Genomic DNA, 18,298 nt, shown 5'->3' on the forward strand with positions numbered 1-18,298 from the left:
AGTAGAAACCCTGGTTAGCAACGTCAGCATCACATTCATTCATTCAAGAGTCCTCAAAACCTACCAGTGCTTGTATCTTGTCAAAGATTAAACAAATGCAAAACTAAAACACCAGAACACTGTATTTCAACTTATATCACATGATACTGTATTTGAGAGCTTGAAAACCTATACAAAATTTAAAGTATTCTCAGGCAAAAATATTTTTAATTTTTATTAAATGTGAAGCAGATTTTGCTTTCCAAGCCCCAAGCTGATTACACTAATCAAGAAACAAGGACACTGACAGTCATGGTCCTAAATAGAATCTGGAAATTCGGGGGATAAACTAATCATTCAGAAAATAATAGCTCAACAACTTTTAAAAAAGCAAATCAAAGCTATTCCGGGACATGTTTCAAAAGACATGAAATAAGAAAAGAATTCTGGAAGATATACTGAAAGTTCTGAACTTCACTCTCAGGGCAATGGTCTGAAAATGTTCATGCAAAAGAGCCATAAGATTAGATTGGCCTTTTAGTCAAAGAAGAAAAGAAAGAGTGGGGTCGAGGACGAGGAGGAGAAAAGAAGAAGAAAAAGAGGAAACAAGCCTGGATGCAAAGCAGAGAAAAGATTGAATAGGGTGAAAATGGAGTCAGGAAGAACTTTTAAGAAACCACAACAGCAGTCGAGGAGAGAAAGCTGACATTGGCCTGAATCAAGGAAGCAGCAGTGGAGAAAAGAGAATGGACTTGAGAGACATTAAGGAGACAAAGCTGGACCGGATGCTTGCCTGCACTGGGTGTTGGTTTGCTCTATAGGGGTTGAGGGAGTCGGGTGAGTACAGCTGACATGAGCGGCTAAAGAGATGATGGTGCGGGCCACCAAGAGAGGGAAGCAGAGAAAACCAGGTCTGGGGGAAGTTGACTATTTAAAGTCTCTGTGGGATGTCCAATGGGCAATGTCCAGTGGGCAGCAAGACACGAGGATCCGATGGGCAAGCTAGAAATGTGGGCTGGTGATATGGAGTTAGGTTTCATCAAATTATATAAACAGTAGCAGATTCCCTAGCCACAAAGAAGAAAACTCTGAGAAATGTTAAAAAAAGAAAAGAAAAGAAAAAGAGAAGAGAGCCAAAGATGGAGCTCTAAGGAACAAGAACATTTACAATATGGACAGAAAGGAGCTGCTGGCAAAGAGTCTTAAAGGAGTTACTAAAGTAAAAAGAGGAAAATCAGGAGGAAAGTGGGAGAGCAATATCCGATGCTGTAGAGGGGGGCAAAAGCTGTAAAAGCCCAAGAAAGCCCCCCCAAGGTTAGGCAAGAAGGAGGTCTTTGTGTCCTGGGGACAGCGGTTTTGTTTCAACAGCATGGTGAGGGGATAAGGCAGAACGGAGGGGGCTAAAGATGGAAGAGATGTGAAGAAGTGGAAAATGCAGCTGCAACTCTGGGAGGAGGGGAGAAAGGGCAGCGGCTGAAGGAGGCATGAAGGTCAAGGGAGCGTTGCTTCCTTTAATGATAGAAATGTTGAACCACAGTGAAGCCACCCCCAAAGTAACAAACAGAAGCAGCGGAGACACAGGTGAGAGGGAATGTGGGACTAGGATTCTCGGACAAGAGACTGAAGCCAAGACCCAAGTGGAAGGATCAGCCTGAAGCGAGGTTAGACGGTCTAAGACAGACACAAGGCAATGACGGCCACTGTCATCAGCATCACCTCCATCTTCCCCAGGACGCAGGGTTTACAGAACAGGTCTGTGCAGCTTCCTAGAGACTGATAAAAGACCTTGCTAGTGAAAAGATTTCCTGAACCTGTTGTCAAGTTGTAAATTATATCTGCAATCTGAATAAAACCAAACCCTCCTGAAACTTACTGGTAGGCTCAGAACGCATGAAAGCTGGGGTGGAGGAGGAATGTTTAACCACAGGCCTCTGGGGGAAAAGTCCTCAGCTGTGTGGTGTCAGGAGTGACTCACCTAGATACACACACAAGATCTCGCTGCCCTGGGACAGAATCACCTTCCCTTGCCACCACTGTGGACGTTATCCCTGCGCAACTGAAGTCTGAAAGAAGGAGCTTTGATAGGAAGGAAGTATTGGGAATGGACTACAGGTCGACCTCATTCTACTGTGCTTTGCTTTATTGCACTTCATGGACACTTGAGTTTTTTAATCAGTTGAAGATTTGTGGCAACCCTGCAAGGAGGAAGTCTATCAGCATTTGCTCAATTTGTGTCTTTCTGATACATTTCAGTAATTCTTACAATATTTCAAGCTTTTTCATTATTATAACTGTTATGGTGACTTGTGATCAGCAAACTTTGGTGTTGCTACTAGAAAAAAAGTTATGACTCAAACACTCAGATGGTAGTCAGCATTTTTTAGCAATAAAGTGTTTTTTAATCAAGGAAGGGCCATTGGTTTTTTTAGACATAATGCTACTGCACACTGAACAGACTACAGTACAGTAGACACATAATTTCTACATGCCCTGGGAAACCAAAAAACTTCACGTGACTTGCTTTACTGTGATATTTGCTTTACTGCAGTGGCTGGGACTCAACCCACGATCTCCAAGGTAGGGTGCATTATCAGAAACTAGCACGATCTGAGAAATTTAAATGGCAACGAGGAAACTCACTATCTACAGCTGACAAACCAAACACTAAGATGGTCTTCCTGATATGTCAATTTCACTAAGCTGAAGTCCCTAAACACTTAAACACTAATCTAGGTGTTGAGGGGAAGGTATTTTATAGGTGTGTTCAAGCCATACTCAGTGGACTTTTAAGAGGATGATCCTAGATGATCTGACTGACCTGATTCAATCAGTTGAAAGGCCCTAAAAGCGGAGCTGAGACTTCCCTGAACAGGAAGAAACTCTGCTCGTAAATAGTAACATCAGTAGCTGATTGTCCCAGCCCGCCTTTCCTAACTACCTTCCCTGCAGATTTTGGACTTGTTAGCCCTCACAATCAAGTCAATTTCTCACAATAAATCTCTTAATATGTATCTCCTGCTGATTCTGCTTCTCTGCTTGAACCTTGACAGATACACATACTAAGGAAAATGTTACAAATACAATGTGTTGAGCACTAAAGAAATGCCAGGGGGCCATCACAGCTGCCAAGTCATTCTCAGCCAACAGTATCTCAAAGTATCTCCACAAATGGGAATCAGGATGAAACTACAAGGGTTCCCTAGGCTGGTGGGAGGAAGCTGCCTAAGCTGCTGCGGCTGCAGGGGAACCACACCCCCTGAAATTTAGTATATATTAAATTTCCTAGACAGCTACCAGAATTTAAGGATCACCATTTTAACTGGTCGTATTAAATCCCTGGCCCACCCCAAAAACTAAAATAGAAGAAAAGAAAGTATCCACTTTCAACATTATCCATGTGGACATTGATGGTTTATATGGCTTTGCAGTCACTAAGTTTTATACATTTGCCAAAGAACTCAAAACAGACAGAATGCTTAACCTTCAGCTAAGATCAAGGGCAGGATAATAATTACGTGGGAGAAAAAAAGGCATTTATGTGTTTCTAAATCCAGCCACAGTACCCAAATTCACATTGGAAGTAACCTCTTAGTTGAATTAACTTGGTATACAAATCGCAGACATGTTTTTGCCTTCGCGTCACAGGGGTTTCACATGATTTTTTTTTGCTAAATAGAACCTAAAGCAGGCATCTTCAAATGTCCTGGTGTGTGGACTGTTTCTACCAGGAGACGTACTGCCCACCACTGGCCACACACCCTCGCCAGGAGAGGAATATTGTGATGAGACAGTGGTGAGATGGGGTCTAGTTTTTACCAGCTATTACAAATAAAGTCTGAAACTAAATAAATTTCGGAAACCAAAGCACTGACATAATGACACATAAAAAATGTAGCACTATATACAATAGCCAAGACATGGAAGCAACCTAAATGTCCATAGAGAGATGACTGGATAAAGAAGTTGTGGTATATTTATATAATGGAATATTACTCAGTGATAAAAGAAAAGAATAAAACAATGGCAGGTGCAGCAACATGGATGGATCTGGGGATCGTCATTCTAAGTGAAGTAAGCCAGAAAGAGAAAGAAAAATACCATATGATATCACTCATATATGAAGTCTAAAAAAAGAAAGAAAGAAAAGAGCTCATCTACAAAACAGAAACAGACTTGCAAACATAGTAAACAGTCTTATGGTTACCAGGGGAAAGGAGGTGGGAGGGGACAAATTTGGGAGTCTGAGATTTGCAAATGTTAACCACTATATATAAAAATAGATTTTAAAAAAATTGTTTCTATATAGCACAGGGAACTGTATTCAGTATCTTGTAATAACCCTTAATGAAAAAGAATATGAAAATGAATATACATATATATACATGCACATGTATATACGCATGACTGGGACATTATGCTGTATACCAGAAAAGACACATTGTTAACTGCCTATACTTCAATTAAAAAATATAATAAACACTACAAATACCCTTCCTTGGGAGGGAAAAGCAAGCACCTCTCCAAAGGGGCTGTGGAGGGCACCAGGGAGCGTGGTGAGGTCTACTGGATCCCAGGGCAAGACCTTCTCTGGTCTGGAAGGGGAGGGCCAGCTGAGCCAGGAAAGGTCCTCTCAGAGATGTGGGTCCGCCCCCAGCCTGCAGGCTGCTCTCCTGAGGAGGCTTAGCCACCCAGGCCCACTCCAGCCCACTGACAGGTACACGAGGATGGGCTCAAGTCCTAAGTGTTGCCCCAGCCAGGTCCTTCCAAATCTCAAAGGATGGGGAGGGGCAAAAAAATTAATCTTTTTTAAATGCTAAAAGAAATCAATCCTGGATTTGAGGACAACCCCACGACCACTGGTCTGAAACTCTGAGGGTGCTTTTCACCTCAGCAAAACAAAATGCTCTGCTGTTCGAGCCAGTGGATCAAAACCATGAAAGGGACTACACGTCGGGGTGGGCTGGAAGTCTCTGCAAGGATGCTGAAATGGATGATGAATGTGGATTAGCTACCTGTAATAAAGCAACAACACTCCTCCCCGAAGATTCAACCTTCATTATTGACAGGGAACAATTAGCATCTAAGAAGTAAATTGCCTTAATCCATGTCAGCTGAATAAGGAATAAAGCTACAACTTTCTTTTTAATCTGACACCATCTATACTGTAACTCTTTTGATGACTCTTGGAAAGACACTAGCCTTTTAGGACTGGAGCAGCTTTGGAGCAGAGAAATGAGTACAAAGATCTGCTTAATTATTATAAATATTTGTTTCCCATCCACTGGGGAATTTAATAAGTGAAACAAGACATCGTGCTAATGTTCTGGGGTAAATAATGAGCTCTTTGTCATGCAGTTCCATAACAGTTTATAGTCATAAAAAGAAATAGGCTACTTACTTTGCTGTGATGGTACCATTTAAACTCTTAGCATTTAAAGAACAATATAATGGTATCTCCAAAGCAACTTCAAATTTTGGTAACACTAGAAAAGAAAAGAAAGGATATTTTAAACAATCTATTTTCCTATCATTTTCAGCTTAGCAAACTAGAGACTAGAATTGCTCTAAAGCAGTTAATAATTGCTACTGTTTGAACTTAGATTTTTTTAGGCTCCAAATACACATTAATACATAGACAGAAAGCACTTTATTCCACTGAAAATCAAAAGCCCTACAAGGCTGGTGACTAGATAGTGACAGTGGGGGCCAGTTGCTGTGGACATTTGTGTCAGCGGAAGCTTCCCACTGATAGAACCTAAACTGTGCCCATAACTCTAGATGCAAAACCATCTAAGAGCTGAAAGACAAGGCTTTGTTTTTTTAAACATCTTTACTCTAGGTGTACAGTAAACCATATATTTCAGATGTACAGTTTGATACATTTTGATGGATGTAGACGCCAATGAAACCACCACCACAATCAAGATAGCTAACGTTTCCATCACTCCCCAAGAGGTGCAAATTTCAAATTCCCAAGTTATCCCTTCCCATCCCCTTTACCCCTGATAACCATAAGTTTCAGTTGTCACCCATTAGTGTGGACTTACTGCTTGTTAAAGTACTTCCACATCACTTGGTAAAGAGCCGCTTCTGAGCAGCCCCTTCCCTAGGACTTTTCTCCAATTTGGTTACTAAAAGCGTATCCTGAGGCCCCCAGACTCTCCTTCTTCTGCATAGTGGCAAATACGCAGTCACAGAGAATCCTCGTCCTTTGAGACTATCAAAGGTCAATCTGGTGACAGTCTAACACAATGAATTGCTATGAAGAGGAAGCTGGAAGGTTGGACTGCTAGTTAGTAACTAAGATGTGGCTACAAAGGAATGCTGCTCTTCCTGTGCACCAAAGAGTGCTTCCTGAAGGCAATGCCAAAAGTAGACACTCCTACTTTGATCAGCTTTGTAAAACTAAGAAAGGAAATATTTTATAAATATTAATGTTATTTAACATAAAGCACTTCATTAAAAAAAAATTTGTTCCCTTACAATCTATAGAAATCTACAGAAATACTCCTCTTCTTTAACTTCTCTAACCAATGAAACAGATCTGTTCCATAACCAGGCATCTCACCATTCAATTAACACAAGAGAAGTATCAAGACGACCAATGAGGCAGCAGGACAGGGTCGACCTCCAGCTCTAGGCCAAGGACCCTTGGAGCACCAAGATACTCCTAGGCCCTAGACCAGTCTAGGACTGGAGGGCCAAAAACACCACCTGACTCAACTCTGACCTCCTCCAAGGACCTCCACCTGCACAGAAGCTAGGGACCATCCAGAGATGGAATTTCCTTAGAACACGGTAATTAAAATGTCCCCTCCCCAAACATCACACGTGGGCAATCAGTTCCCCTCCTCCACTACACCCCATTCAACAACATACAGCCACCTGCACCACCCTTACGTGAAATGAAGACAGCCTGTTAAAACCTTGGTCACCTCTAATTTACTCCTTTAGATCAGTGTCGTCCAAAAGAAACCAAATGTGAGTTGCATGGTGTAGTTTTAAATTTCTACTAGCCACATTTAAAAAGTAAAAAGAAACAGGTGAAATTCATTTTCGTAACATTTTACTTAACCCGATACATCCAAAATATTATCATTTTGACAAGTAATCAATATAAATAATTATTATTAATGAGCTTTTGTTCTTTCTTTTCTTAATATCGTCTTCAAAATTTGGTATTTTACAAGCTTAGAGCACATCTCTAATTGGACTCGCCACATTTCAAGCGCTCAATAGCCAATAGCCACTCGTGGTGAGTGGTCCCTGAACTGGACAACACAGTTCCTGATCAGGGGCCAATAAATGGTGATCAGCACGAGCTAAGAATGGTTACTGCGTTTCTAACTGGCTGGAAAAAATCAAAAGAAGAATATTTCATGACATATGAAAATTATATGAAATTCAGATTTCTATGTCCTTAAATAAAATTGTATCAAATCACAGCCACTGTCATGTATATATTGTCTATGGCTGCTTCATGCTACAACGGCAAAGCTGAGCAGTGATGACACAGACCTACGGCCCACAGAGCATGAAATATTATGACAGGAAACGTACACAGGAAAATATCTTGCTGATCCCTGTTCTAGTTGATCATGAGACTTAGCTGTGACGATGCTGTATGAGATGTGCAGCCCCTTTTGCCTGAATGAGACACAGTCTCAAAAAGTAACACAATTCAGACACAGAAGCTTGTGTACAACCTCAAAATAGCTGTTCACAGTATAACTAATACTGGGCTCCTATGCCTTCATGTTTGTTTTCCTTTCTCTTCATGTAACAAAATAGTTGGGTCACACAGTTTACATCTACGTGTTTCCAACTGTAATATTATGAATGTGGCACCTGCGAGAAGAGGACTTACCAGTGCAGACCAAACGAAAAACATGGGAAATAACTGAGCTTGTGCTTTTTAAAAAAACATTTAAAAACTTTAAATATTTTTTAATCACAACAAAGTGGAAAAACAGTAATTGTAGAAACAATAGAAAAATAATAATTGTACATAAGAAAATGGCTAGCATAATGGGACTATAAGTGATCTTTTTCCTACTTTATTCATTACAATGACCTTTTATAACCTTCACTTTTACAAAGAAAAACATTTATACCTATAAGAAACACCAGGATTTTTCCTCCACTGGAATTTTTTTTTAAAATAATACATCTCTTAGAAACTTCCCTTATCTCTATGGAAAGTAATCAATGTGTTTTCTTTCAAAATAAGTTGAAAAACTCTTACCATATTCTGAAACCTGAAATGACTGATAGTATGTCTGGTCCTATTGGGAGGAAGAAAAAAAAAAAGACAAGAAAACATAAGAATTCTTCTCTAATTATTTTACTTGCTTACTTACCTCACAAAGACATCTAGAAAAAAAAGTTTAATTACATTTATAATTATTTAGTGAACAAAATTATTTAATTTGTAAAAGTTTATTTTCAGTCATCCGCAGCACAAAGTCTGTGAGAGTTCATGAGTTTTTCTTGCCAATCCGCTAATATGAAAAGGTGACTTGTCTCTATAACTCACTGCAGGTCACTGAAACAAACTGCTTAATCTGACTTCTCATTTGTAAAATGAGAACAAGATTAAATTAGATAATTTAGGAGTTTAGGAAGCAAGGATAAAACATGTCAAACTAACAGGAAAGAACTTCAAATTTGGTTTGGCTATCACTAATCAAAGAACTCCACTGGAGAAAATAAAGTTACACATTTATCAAGTATTTAAAAATAGACAAGGATACAAAATTATCATGGACCAACACCTCTTATCTTCCTAATTCTTTGAATTATTTTCTATTGTAACCCTTAAATAAATACACTCCCATCAACAAGTTATTTTTTAATCCTAAAAGGATATAGTTCATGTCAACGTGTAAGACCAACGTAAGTACATCTATGCCAACAAAAGGATTGTCTAAAACTTGGTGAAAGAGGTGGAGACAATACAAAAAATGAGACCGACTGTGTGCCAATAAAAACTTCATTTACAAAAACAGGTATTGGGCTGGATTTGGCCATTAAGCCAGGGTTTGTTGACCCCTGGCCTAAAAAATTAAATTTAGTTACAAACAGTTCTACATTAATTCTAGCTGAACCTAATGAAATTTGACTAAACTGAATGGAAAATACTGAGTAAAAACAACCCCAGGCCTTCTGTAGGAAGTGCAAGTTCCATTGACAACTTGCCTTTACTTTCAAAGAAAGGATCTGCTTCAAAATGAGTTTTAGGGGAGAGGGTGTAGCTCAGTGGTAGAGAGCATGCTTAGCATCCATGAGGTCCTAGGTTTGATCCCCAACACTTCTGTCAAATATAAATGAAAAAATAAATAAATAAACCTAATTACCTCACCTCCCTTCCCCCAAAAGTTTTTGTAATGAGTTTTAATATTTATTCTAGTTCATCAAATTCAGCTTGTGCTCATTCACTCTGCCGTCAACTGGAGAGAGAGGCCGACCTTAAACACTGGGGCAGCATGTCTTCCAAGCAAATAAATACCTTTCCAGGCAAGAGAATACACATAACTCATCACCATCCTCTGAGCTCTGCTTTCCCCAATATGGTCACTATTCCAGGGGGAAAGCGTTCTCTAAGGAAACCTGCTCTTCAGCACATATATAATTAGATTTTCTAAACAACCGCTAAAGCAAAATGGAAAAGAACCAGGAGGTGCTCCCTTTACCCCCTTATCCCTAAATCAGTAGCTCATTGTGATGGTGCATGTTATGGAAATTGGTCACATGAAAGTTTACATGAAAGGACAGAACACACACCATTTTTACTACCTTCCTAAGAAATATGCTAAGACTACAAGTGCAAATTGAAGACATGTGAATTACTAAAACCATCTATTCCAGTTACAGACTTCCCCTCTCTAACCATGAAGCCATCCAACTCTTGAGAGGGTTTCTATTTTTAACAAACTTCAAAATATATGGCATATGACATGACCATTTAAAAAATATATTTTTAAATGCAGGTCTAGTTCTTTCAAGTCTTACTTCTGGAGTAAAAAGAAATGCCAGAAACAGAACTAAGGGGCTGGATGGATTGTTTCTGTTTGCACATTTATGTTCATTTACGATCATTTCAACTTCCCAAACATCTGCTTTAGTAATGATCTCCAGTGTCTGGATTTAATTTTTATTTTAAAGATTAAGAAAGGCACTGACTTTTTTAAACCCACACATTGACAGGTCGTTAAAATGGAACTGCTTCCAACTCAGTTTTGGTTTTGTCTCCCAAGACAACAGATGCCAGCCACAGCACACTCCCAAGCCAGGTGCAAGAACAGCACCACAGGACCTGCAAAGGAGGTTTCCGAAAACTGGTTTTACAATTCTGGACCAAAAGGGTCAAAATGAAATTAAACTAGAAAGAAAGTCTAGAAGAAAGCTTTGGATGTGCTAGGAGTCTCACACACACCCCTCCCCCAGGATCAGGTTGGAGCTGCTTGACCCTCCCTTCAAGCCAAGGGCAAAGGGCTTCAACTAGACAATCCAGAGAGCTGGGTATGTGTCCCTGGGAGCGACCTCAAGTTGTCAGTGGGCAAGCACTGCACTTGTCTGAAAAACCTGGAGAGAAAAATATTATTACTGACCCATTTCATGGAGGGCTGAGCTCAGAGAGGGTGCTGTGTTGGGTGGTCTGAGCCTGCTGAGTTTCGGGGAGCAAAGAGAGTTTTTCCCTCAACCAGATGTGCAAAAAAGAGAGCACCAGCATGAGGCTGTCTTCCATCCCGATCAAAACCAGCCTCCAGAGGCATAAGGCAGCCCACAGAGACCGCAGCTGGAGGTACACTGGAGGTGCTCAGGAGCTGCGTCCTCAGCTACGAGCTGCCAGCTGGATGGGAGAGTCAAAGCATCAAAGACACTCTGGATGAAAGACTCCCCAGCAATGGTAGGGGTGCTCCAAAGATCCCACAGAAGAGCTCTGAGAAGGAAAGGTGTTCATTTTAAATGCCTGCCAAGCCCAGAGTGCTCCAATGCCAGCTGAGGACAGTCATGCTTTAAACCATACTAAACTGCCATTTTTGTAAATAGTGGCAAATTCATATGTCTCATCCTTATATATAAAGTAAGAATCTTCCCCCCCTCACCTCTCTTCCTTCAACCTGATTCAATCCTGCAGGAGTGCAGTGAAGCCTCATGAGTCGGGGACAGGCTGCCAGACCAGAGAAGACCCAAGCTGAGAAGAGGGCACTTAATTTTATTGGGCTCAACATATTAATTACCAAATGTAGACTTCTGTGTGCATACATGTAACCAAAAGTGACAGGACCTCTTAATACCAGAGAATAACCAGAAAAATGACGGGACTGACCCTGCATTTCAGGATCTGTCATGTCTCTAAGTGTCTCTAAGTAAGTCGGTGTACATCTGTTGATGCTTTCACTGAATGATATTTCCACTGCGATTTCTTATTAACTTTTAAGTTTGTTGCTAATTTTATGGTAAAAATCAAAGAGGGGAAAAGAGAGGATATTACATGATTACTGTTCTGTAGGTATTAAGGTTAAACTTAGGAACACTAGTAGGGAGCTGAATAAAGCTAAAAACATAGAACCTTCCTGTTGTATATTAGGTGGGAAGAAACACCAGCCAGTAAGCATCTAAAGATGGTAAGACACAAATGCTACTCTCAGGGAGCTTACAGTCAGGGAGCACGCCACGTAATAAATGCAAAGGGCGTTAGATTGGGAGTCACAAGACCTGGGGCCTTGTGCTCCAGTCGACACACTGGACAAGTCATTTCAGCTCTGGATTTCAGTTTCCTCTGTTGTAAAATAAGAGACTTGGATCAGAGAACTTGGAAGCCTCTTCCCACCTTTAAAATTCCAGGCTTCAACTAGAGGTGGACGGACTAGAGGACTTGGATGGGGCCGGGCGGGGGTGGAGGTGGACTGGGGCTCAGAGCGGGAGACAGAGCTGCACGGCTGACAGCCGGCACTGCCTGGAGTGGAGGCCCTGCAGTTGTGAAACCGAGCCCCCAAAACTGAGTTCCTTCTCTGAGCTGCTGATTCATCTCTCTATCCAAAACTTTATTCTTTGCTTGTCCCCTTGGACATCAGTCCTATGCTAACTGAACACTAATCACCCAGAGTCAGATGACTGATTGCTGTTGTCGATAACATCGTTAATGTACTGAAAATGCTGTTGTAGATTTCATTATTAATGTACAATCTCAGGTTGTTTTTCCAGGGCAAGGTGAGCTCACAGACCCCCAGCCACAGACCACCTGACCAGAGAATCATAAATCAGAGACATCCTGACCCTCAAACTACAAATAAAGAAATGTCACAAGATGTTTAATTCAAGCCTCTTTGTTCTTCCTCTTTAAAAATACCCCCAACTCAAAGACCAAGTGGGAGTGGGTCTGAGGCTCATCTCCCACTCCCAGGCTTGGTGTCCTGCAATAAACCCTTCACTTTGCTGCAAACTCTCACTGTCAGAATGTGGCTTTCTGCACCTCAGGCACATGAGCCCTTTACTCGGTAACAGTCACGGAAGACAAAGTTCCATGGAGGAGTTTGTGGTCAGGCTGTGGAGGGTGGTGGCAAGGAGGCTCATTTTGGATTTCATTTTGTAGATGGTGGGGGGGCTCTAAAAACGTATTTCACTTCGAATTTCAATGTTACAAATTTCATATAAGACTTCTGAGGACAAAGAAAGCAAAAATATATGTAAGTGAATTTCTCAAATCATAAAAGATACAAAAATGATACTTTTATTATTTCCCTCTCATTATGAAAGTAATGCACGGTCAAGGTAGAAACACCCAAACATGATTTAGTAGAAAGAATGATGTTCATGGGAAAAAAAAAAAAACCCAAACAAAAGAAATCATCGATATTTCTTGTCTTAAAATTGATTTTTGCAGAAATCTTTTAGGCAATAATATGATATGATTAAAATAGTATTTTAGGGAGATCATAGCGTGTAAGGTGATTAAAGGGAGAGGAACTGACATCAGAGAGCCTACCAGGAGGTTCACATCATTGTTTACCAAACATACGACCACTTTTTCTGTTAGGCTATAATAGTCCAGTCTGAGGGTAACAGGGCACTGCTTTAGGGGAGCAACAAAAACTAAAGAGGAATGGATGAGTTAAAGAGATACTTTAAAGGAAGAATTATGATTGGATCTCTCATTAGAAAGAATCACAAATATTCTGGTACCCATCAAGACTGAAAATAAACATCCAAAAAACTGAAGTTGTTTTATACACGATAGTTACTCATAGACAAGACTTGGGAAGAATGGGTCTAACCAATAACCCAGACATGGACATACAGGGCTCCAGTTGGAAGGATGCGGTTCAGGCATCCAATACCACAAGCACGTTCACATTCCTCAAAAGTTTCACCATTTGCAGTACAAATACTTCATGCTGTACAAGGGACAAACTGGTTTCATTAGTAGAAAAGTATTGACTAGAATCACACTGTCTTTAAAAACAAACAAAAATTATGCATTTAACCCTCTCTGTTTCAACTGAAAGTGGAAAGAATTAAGAGTTTCAAAGATATGCAACATGACCAACTTCCCTGGGCACCAAACTCAAGCAAGAGCAAAAAGCAGACTGAATGGGAAAGGTACCCTTGAGGCAAAAATAATTCCATTTCCTGCTCATCTGTCCTTTTCTCACTCCACCCAGTGCCTCAAGACTTATTTCAGTGCCCCACCTTGGTACTGCCACCAGCAGTCAGAGTCCAATGAGCTATAACTTCCCCAGACTCCCTCTATGCCACGGACAATTCAGCATCACACAGAACGAACCATAAACACACATCACGTGAGTGTCGAGTTCCTGCTTTTGATGTGGAACTACACTAAGATATAATTATTGGATACACTGTGTAAAGGGTACCCAGGACCTCTCTGTACTTTCTGTGAATCTACTTCAAAATTAAAAGTTCCTTTAAAAAGTAATCTTCTTATGGCTCATAACACCAAGATTATATAGTCTAATAGTTGACAACAAGCTAATCCTTAATAATACACGAGTGAATATCACGTAGTTCCCTGCAGCCACCTATACACTGTAACATGAGTCTCCCAGACTCAAAACCTCAATCCAAAGCCCTGGCTGTTGTGGTCAGAATCTGAGACACTTTGGAAATAGCCCATGTGTGAGGGAGCGATCTGTGTGGCTCCCCAAAGTCGTGTGACAGAGGTGGGCCTCCTCTGCAAAATGCCTCCCGCCAGCCCTGTTGACATCGACATCAACCTAAAAGGTGACCGTCTTAGAACAGCACCTGCGGCACGTATTAAATAATTCAATGTTATCGAGCTGGACGTATCAGGAGTCTAGCTTCTAGCCCTGACCCCACCATGTCGCCGCCTGAGCCTATCCAGGCCACATCACTTCTCTTAGATTCTTCCTCCATCAAAGGAGAGGATGGGTCTGAGCAACCTCTAAGGGTACCCCCAGCACCGGGACCCTGTGATATGTGCCGATGGGCTCCTCAGTTCCTCCATTTCACTGACAATCAGAGCGTATACGAGGATCCCAAAGTTTTCCAACTGGCACCAAAAACACGTACCAGAAGAGAGGGACTGGTAAGAGACACTTGAAAGGAAGGGCACCCTTGGGCAGCTTCTGGAGGGAAAGACAAAGAAGTCCTCACAAAAATTAGCCTGGAGTCACAGACTGACAAAAGGCACACCCCCAAGGACTGACAATGGCAGATCAAATGACCCAATAACATCACAGGAACAATACGGCACAAAATTTGTGTGTGCAGCTTGAATTTCATAAGAGACCAGAAATCAGATTTTAGATTCTCAAAATTAGAAACCAGAACATTAATCCAAAAAGCCTGATTCCTACTGGCTCTCGGGTACATTAAATATAGCAAATGCGTATAATCTCACCATGAAAATATACAACTCTATTTCTACTAAGTTGTAGTATCATATAGAAGAGTGGGACTATAACTCAAAGAGCATCACAGAGGGTAATACCCAGTAGCAAGTTGAGAGGAAACTGTTCATTCACTCCATTCACTTATTCTCCCACCCGACAAGCATGAAATGAGTTCCTATAACAGAACAGAATAAACATAAAAATTAATCATACAGAACTCCTGTCTTACGAAAGCAACCCAAGTGCCCACAAACAGATGATTGGCTTAAAAAGATAGGAGATTTATATGGAGTGGAATATTACTCAGTCATAAAAAAGAATGAAATCTTGCCATTTGCAGCAATGTGGATAGACCTAAAGGATATTACACTTAATGAAATAAGTCAGAGAAAGATAAATACTATGATATCACTCATATGTGGGATCTAAAAAATAATACAAATGAATCTACATACAAAACAGAAACGGACTCACAGACATAGGAAACAAACTTATGGTCACCAAAGGGAAGGGAGGGAGGGAAATTAAGAGTATGAGATTAACAGATACAAACTAGTATACATAAAATAGAAAAGCAACAAGGATTTACTGCACAGCACAGGGAATTTTACCTGATATTTTGTAATAACCTGTAAGGGAATATAATCCGGAAAGAAAAAAGAGTATGCTGTACACCTGAAACTAACACAATATTGTAAATCAACTATTCTTCAATTAAAAAAAGAACTCCTGTTTTCAAGGAACTCAGTCAAATAAGGCAGTCGTATTTTTTAAAAACTACACTGATCACAGTTTAGAAAGATAAATTCTGGAAATTGATGGTGGTGATGGCTGCACAACAATGTAAATGCACCTGATGCTACTGAACTATACACTCAAAGAATGGCTAAAATGGTCAATTTTATGTTATGTATGCCTTACCACAAAAAAAGGGGAGGAAAACCTATCTCGATCAGTAAGTGCTGTAGTGAGGTGTTATGTAAAAGGACCCAGGGAAGCAAGGAGAGTGAAGTATTTACTCTGCCAGTTGACACTGTAAGAAATCAAAATTCTAAGACTGACTCCCCCTCCCTTTTTTCACTGCACATGCAGGCAAGAACTTGAGGTCTTTTCCGAGAAACGCTGTCTCTTTTCTAGTAGAGGCAAGCAAAAGTATTCTGGAAGCCACGTCACCATTCCAGAGAGGATGCCGCTGTTTGCTGACCTGTCACAGTTTGCGCCATGCTTTCTGTTAAGCTGTCATCACCAGCCAGGGGGTGTTACCAAATGTTACTTATAGAGGAGCTTCAAGCAGGAGAACTGTCCAAACAAAGATGTGCTCTTCTGCACAGGACAATGCTCCGTGTCAGCCTTGACAGCAGAAGCAGAATGACCAAGGAACAGTTAAGCAACAAAGCAGAAAGATAAGAAGTATTGGAAAGGGGGTGGAAAGGGATAAATCTGGGATTTTGAGATTTGCAAACGTTAACCACTATATATAAAAATAGATTAAAAAAAAACAAATTTCTTCTGCATAGCACAGGAAACTATATTCAATATCTTGCAATAACCTTTAATAAAAAAGTATATGAAAATGAATATATGTAAACATATGCATGACTGGCACATTGTGCTGTACACTAGATATTGACACATTGTAACTGACTATACATCAGTAAAAAAAAAAAAAAAGCCATGCGGCACCAGCACCTCTTACCTAACCTCCACACCATCTAGTTCAGGATCAAGAAGATGTAACTGTTATAAACAAAGGAACACTTCAATGCAGACTGCTTCTGAATTACATAACATTTTGACACCCACAATCCAAAGAAGTGATCTCAGGCCTCAGGGCTATTGAATTTTCTACCTTCTATTTCTTGTCCCCCAGCCTAGTGCTTGCTTAAGATTAAGACAAGGGCTAAGAAACCACAGACAGACGCAGCCAGAAGAGACTACAAGATCGTCTAGTTCAGGGGTTCCCACGATGGCTGTGAATTTACATCATTAGAGAAGCTGTCATAAAAATGCAGATCGTGACCCCAAATCTGCTGGAGAAAGTCTAGGCTGCCAAGAAGCTGGGCAGAGCTCAGTCTCACCACCAGGGACTTCAAAGAGTAAGTCAGGGGGCCTGCCTTTTCCACCACCCAACACTGCCTCTCAGTGGAACAGACAGAAACTAAAGATTCCTGGCTACGGGCACAGGGCAGCACGTCTCAAAATGTGGTCCTACAAACAGGATTTCCTACAGTGCTCATTTAAAATGCAGGTTCCTAGGCCCCGTGCCCACAATACTGACTCACAGTCCGGGGGTGGTGCCTGGGCTGACTCGTGGGCTCTCTGGTGCTTGAGAACCACAGGTAAGATCCGGGAGCTGGAGCCTCACTTGGTGAACTCAGCTGCGTGAGCCGCTCTGGGCAATAAAACAGGTTGTCTGCCCCTGAGGGAGAGGGCACAGGGCTGAGGTATCAAACAGCAGGGCTGTCTTCCTTCTGGTCCTCAGAGGAAAGTGAGCACCAACTCCTGGGTCACCCAGAGGCCATGGCCGCCCCCAGGGAGAGGGCTGGTTTGGCAATATCCCCCCAGCTCCCAGGAGCCTGGGGTTCGGACACAAACGTTAGCCTTTCTTTTAAAGAATGTGGAAAACTGCCTTCTAGCAACCTGGAATACAATTTTTAATCAAAGATGCAAGAGCATTTGCAACTTAATCTGGTAAATACATTTAATGGAAGATTATTCAGCCTTAAAAAAAGGGAAATTTTGACACATGCTACAACATGGATGAACCTTGAGGATATTATGCTAAGTGAAATAAGTTGCAAAAAGACAAATACTGCTGTGTGATTCCACTTAGATGAGGTACTTTGAGTAGTCTGAATCATAGCGACAGAAAGCAGAATGGTGGTTGCCGGGGGCTGGAAGGAGGGGAAAGGGGTGGTTATTATTTAATGGGTGTAGAGTTTCAGTTTTGCAAGATGAAAACAGCTCTGGAGATGGATGGTGATGATGGTTGCACAACACTGTGCATCTATTTAATATTACTGAACTTTACACTTAACAATAAATCTAGTGTGAATGAAAAATATTGCAAGCCATGTCAATAAACAAAGGATGCTGTGGCCATCAAGACATCAGCCGCTTCCACCACCCCTGGCAGTGAGCAGAGGGAACTCAGGATGCAGACAAACAGGCAGCCCGGCCTCTGCAGCCACCACCAAGGGTGCATCCTGAGGGGACTCAGGATGCGAAAAAAAAACAGGACACTGGCCCTAGGTACTAGGTGCATATCAAAGGAATGATTTAAAGAGCCAAGACCTTTGCACCTTCCCATACATAGAAAAGCGCTAAATTCCTTAACTTGAGATATCTGGGTTTCTTGAATTAACAGTAATCTTTTGATGTTCCGACTACCTGGTCTTTATTGCAAAAACTCATATATTCCAGCTTCTACTTTGTCACTT

At 41.1% G+C, this 18,298-nt stretch overlaps 1 protein-coding gene across 3 annotated transcripts in view; it reads right to left on the reverse strand.

The window, feature by feature from the left end:
• CD109 (CD109 molecule) overlaps nucleotides 1-18,298 on the reverse strand; it is a 113,910-nt gene that overhangs the window by 65,740 nt on the left and 29,872 nt on the right. For all 3 annotated transcript variants that reach the window (XM_074368737.1, XM_074368736.1, XM_074368735.1), the window contains exons 6-7: nucleotides 8,225-8,264; nucleotides 5,378-5,462 (exon numbers count right to left, since the gene is read on the reverse strand). In XM_074368737.1, coding sequence (XP_074224838.1) covers nucleotides 5,378-5,462; nucleotides 8,225-8,264 — 125 coding nt within the window. The remainder of the gene's footprint in view (nucleotides 1-5,377; nucleotides 5,463-8,224; nucleotides 8,265-18,298) is intronic.

This window comes from Camelus bactrianus, chromosome 8 (assembly GCF_048773025.1).
Source record: "Camelus bactrianus isolate YW-2024 breed Bactrian camel chromosome 8, ASM4877302v1, whole genome shotgun sequence".
Taxonomy (NCBI): domain Eukaryota; kingdom Metazoa; phylum Chordata; class Mammalia; order Artiodactyla; family Camelidae; genus Camelus; species Camelus bactrianus.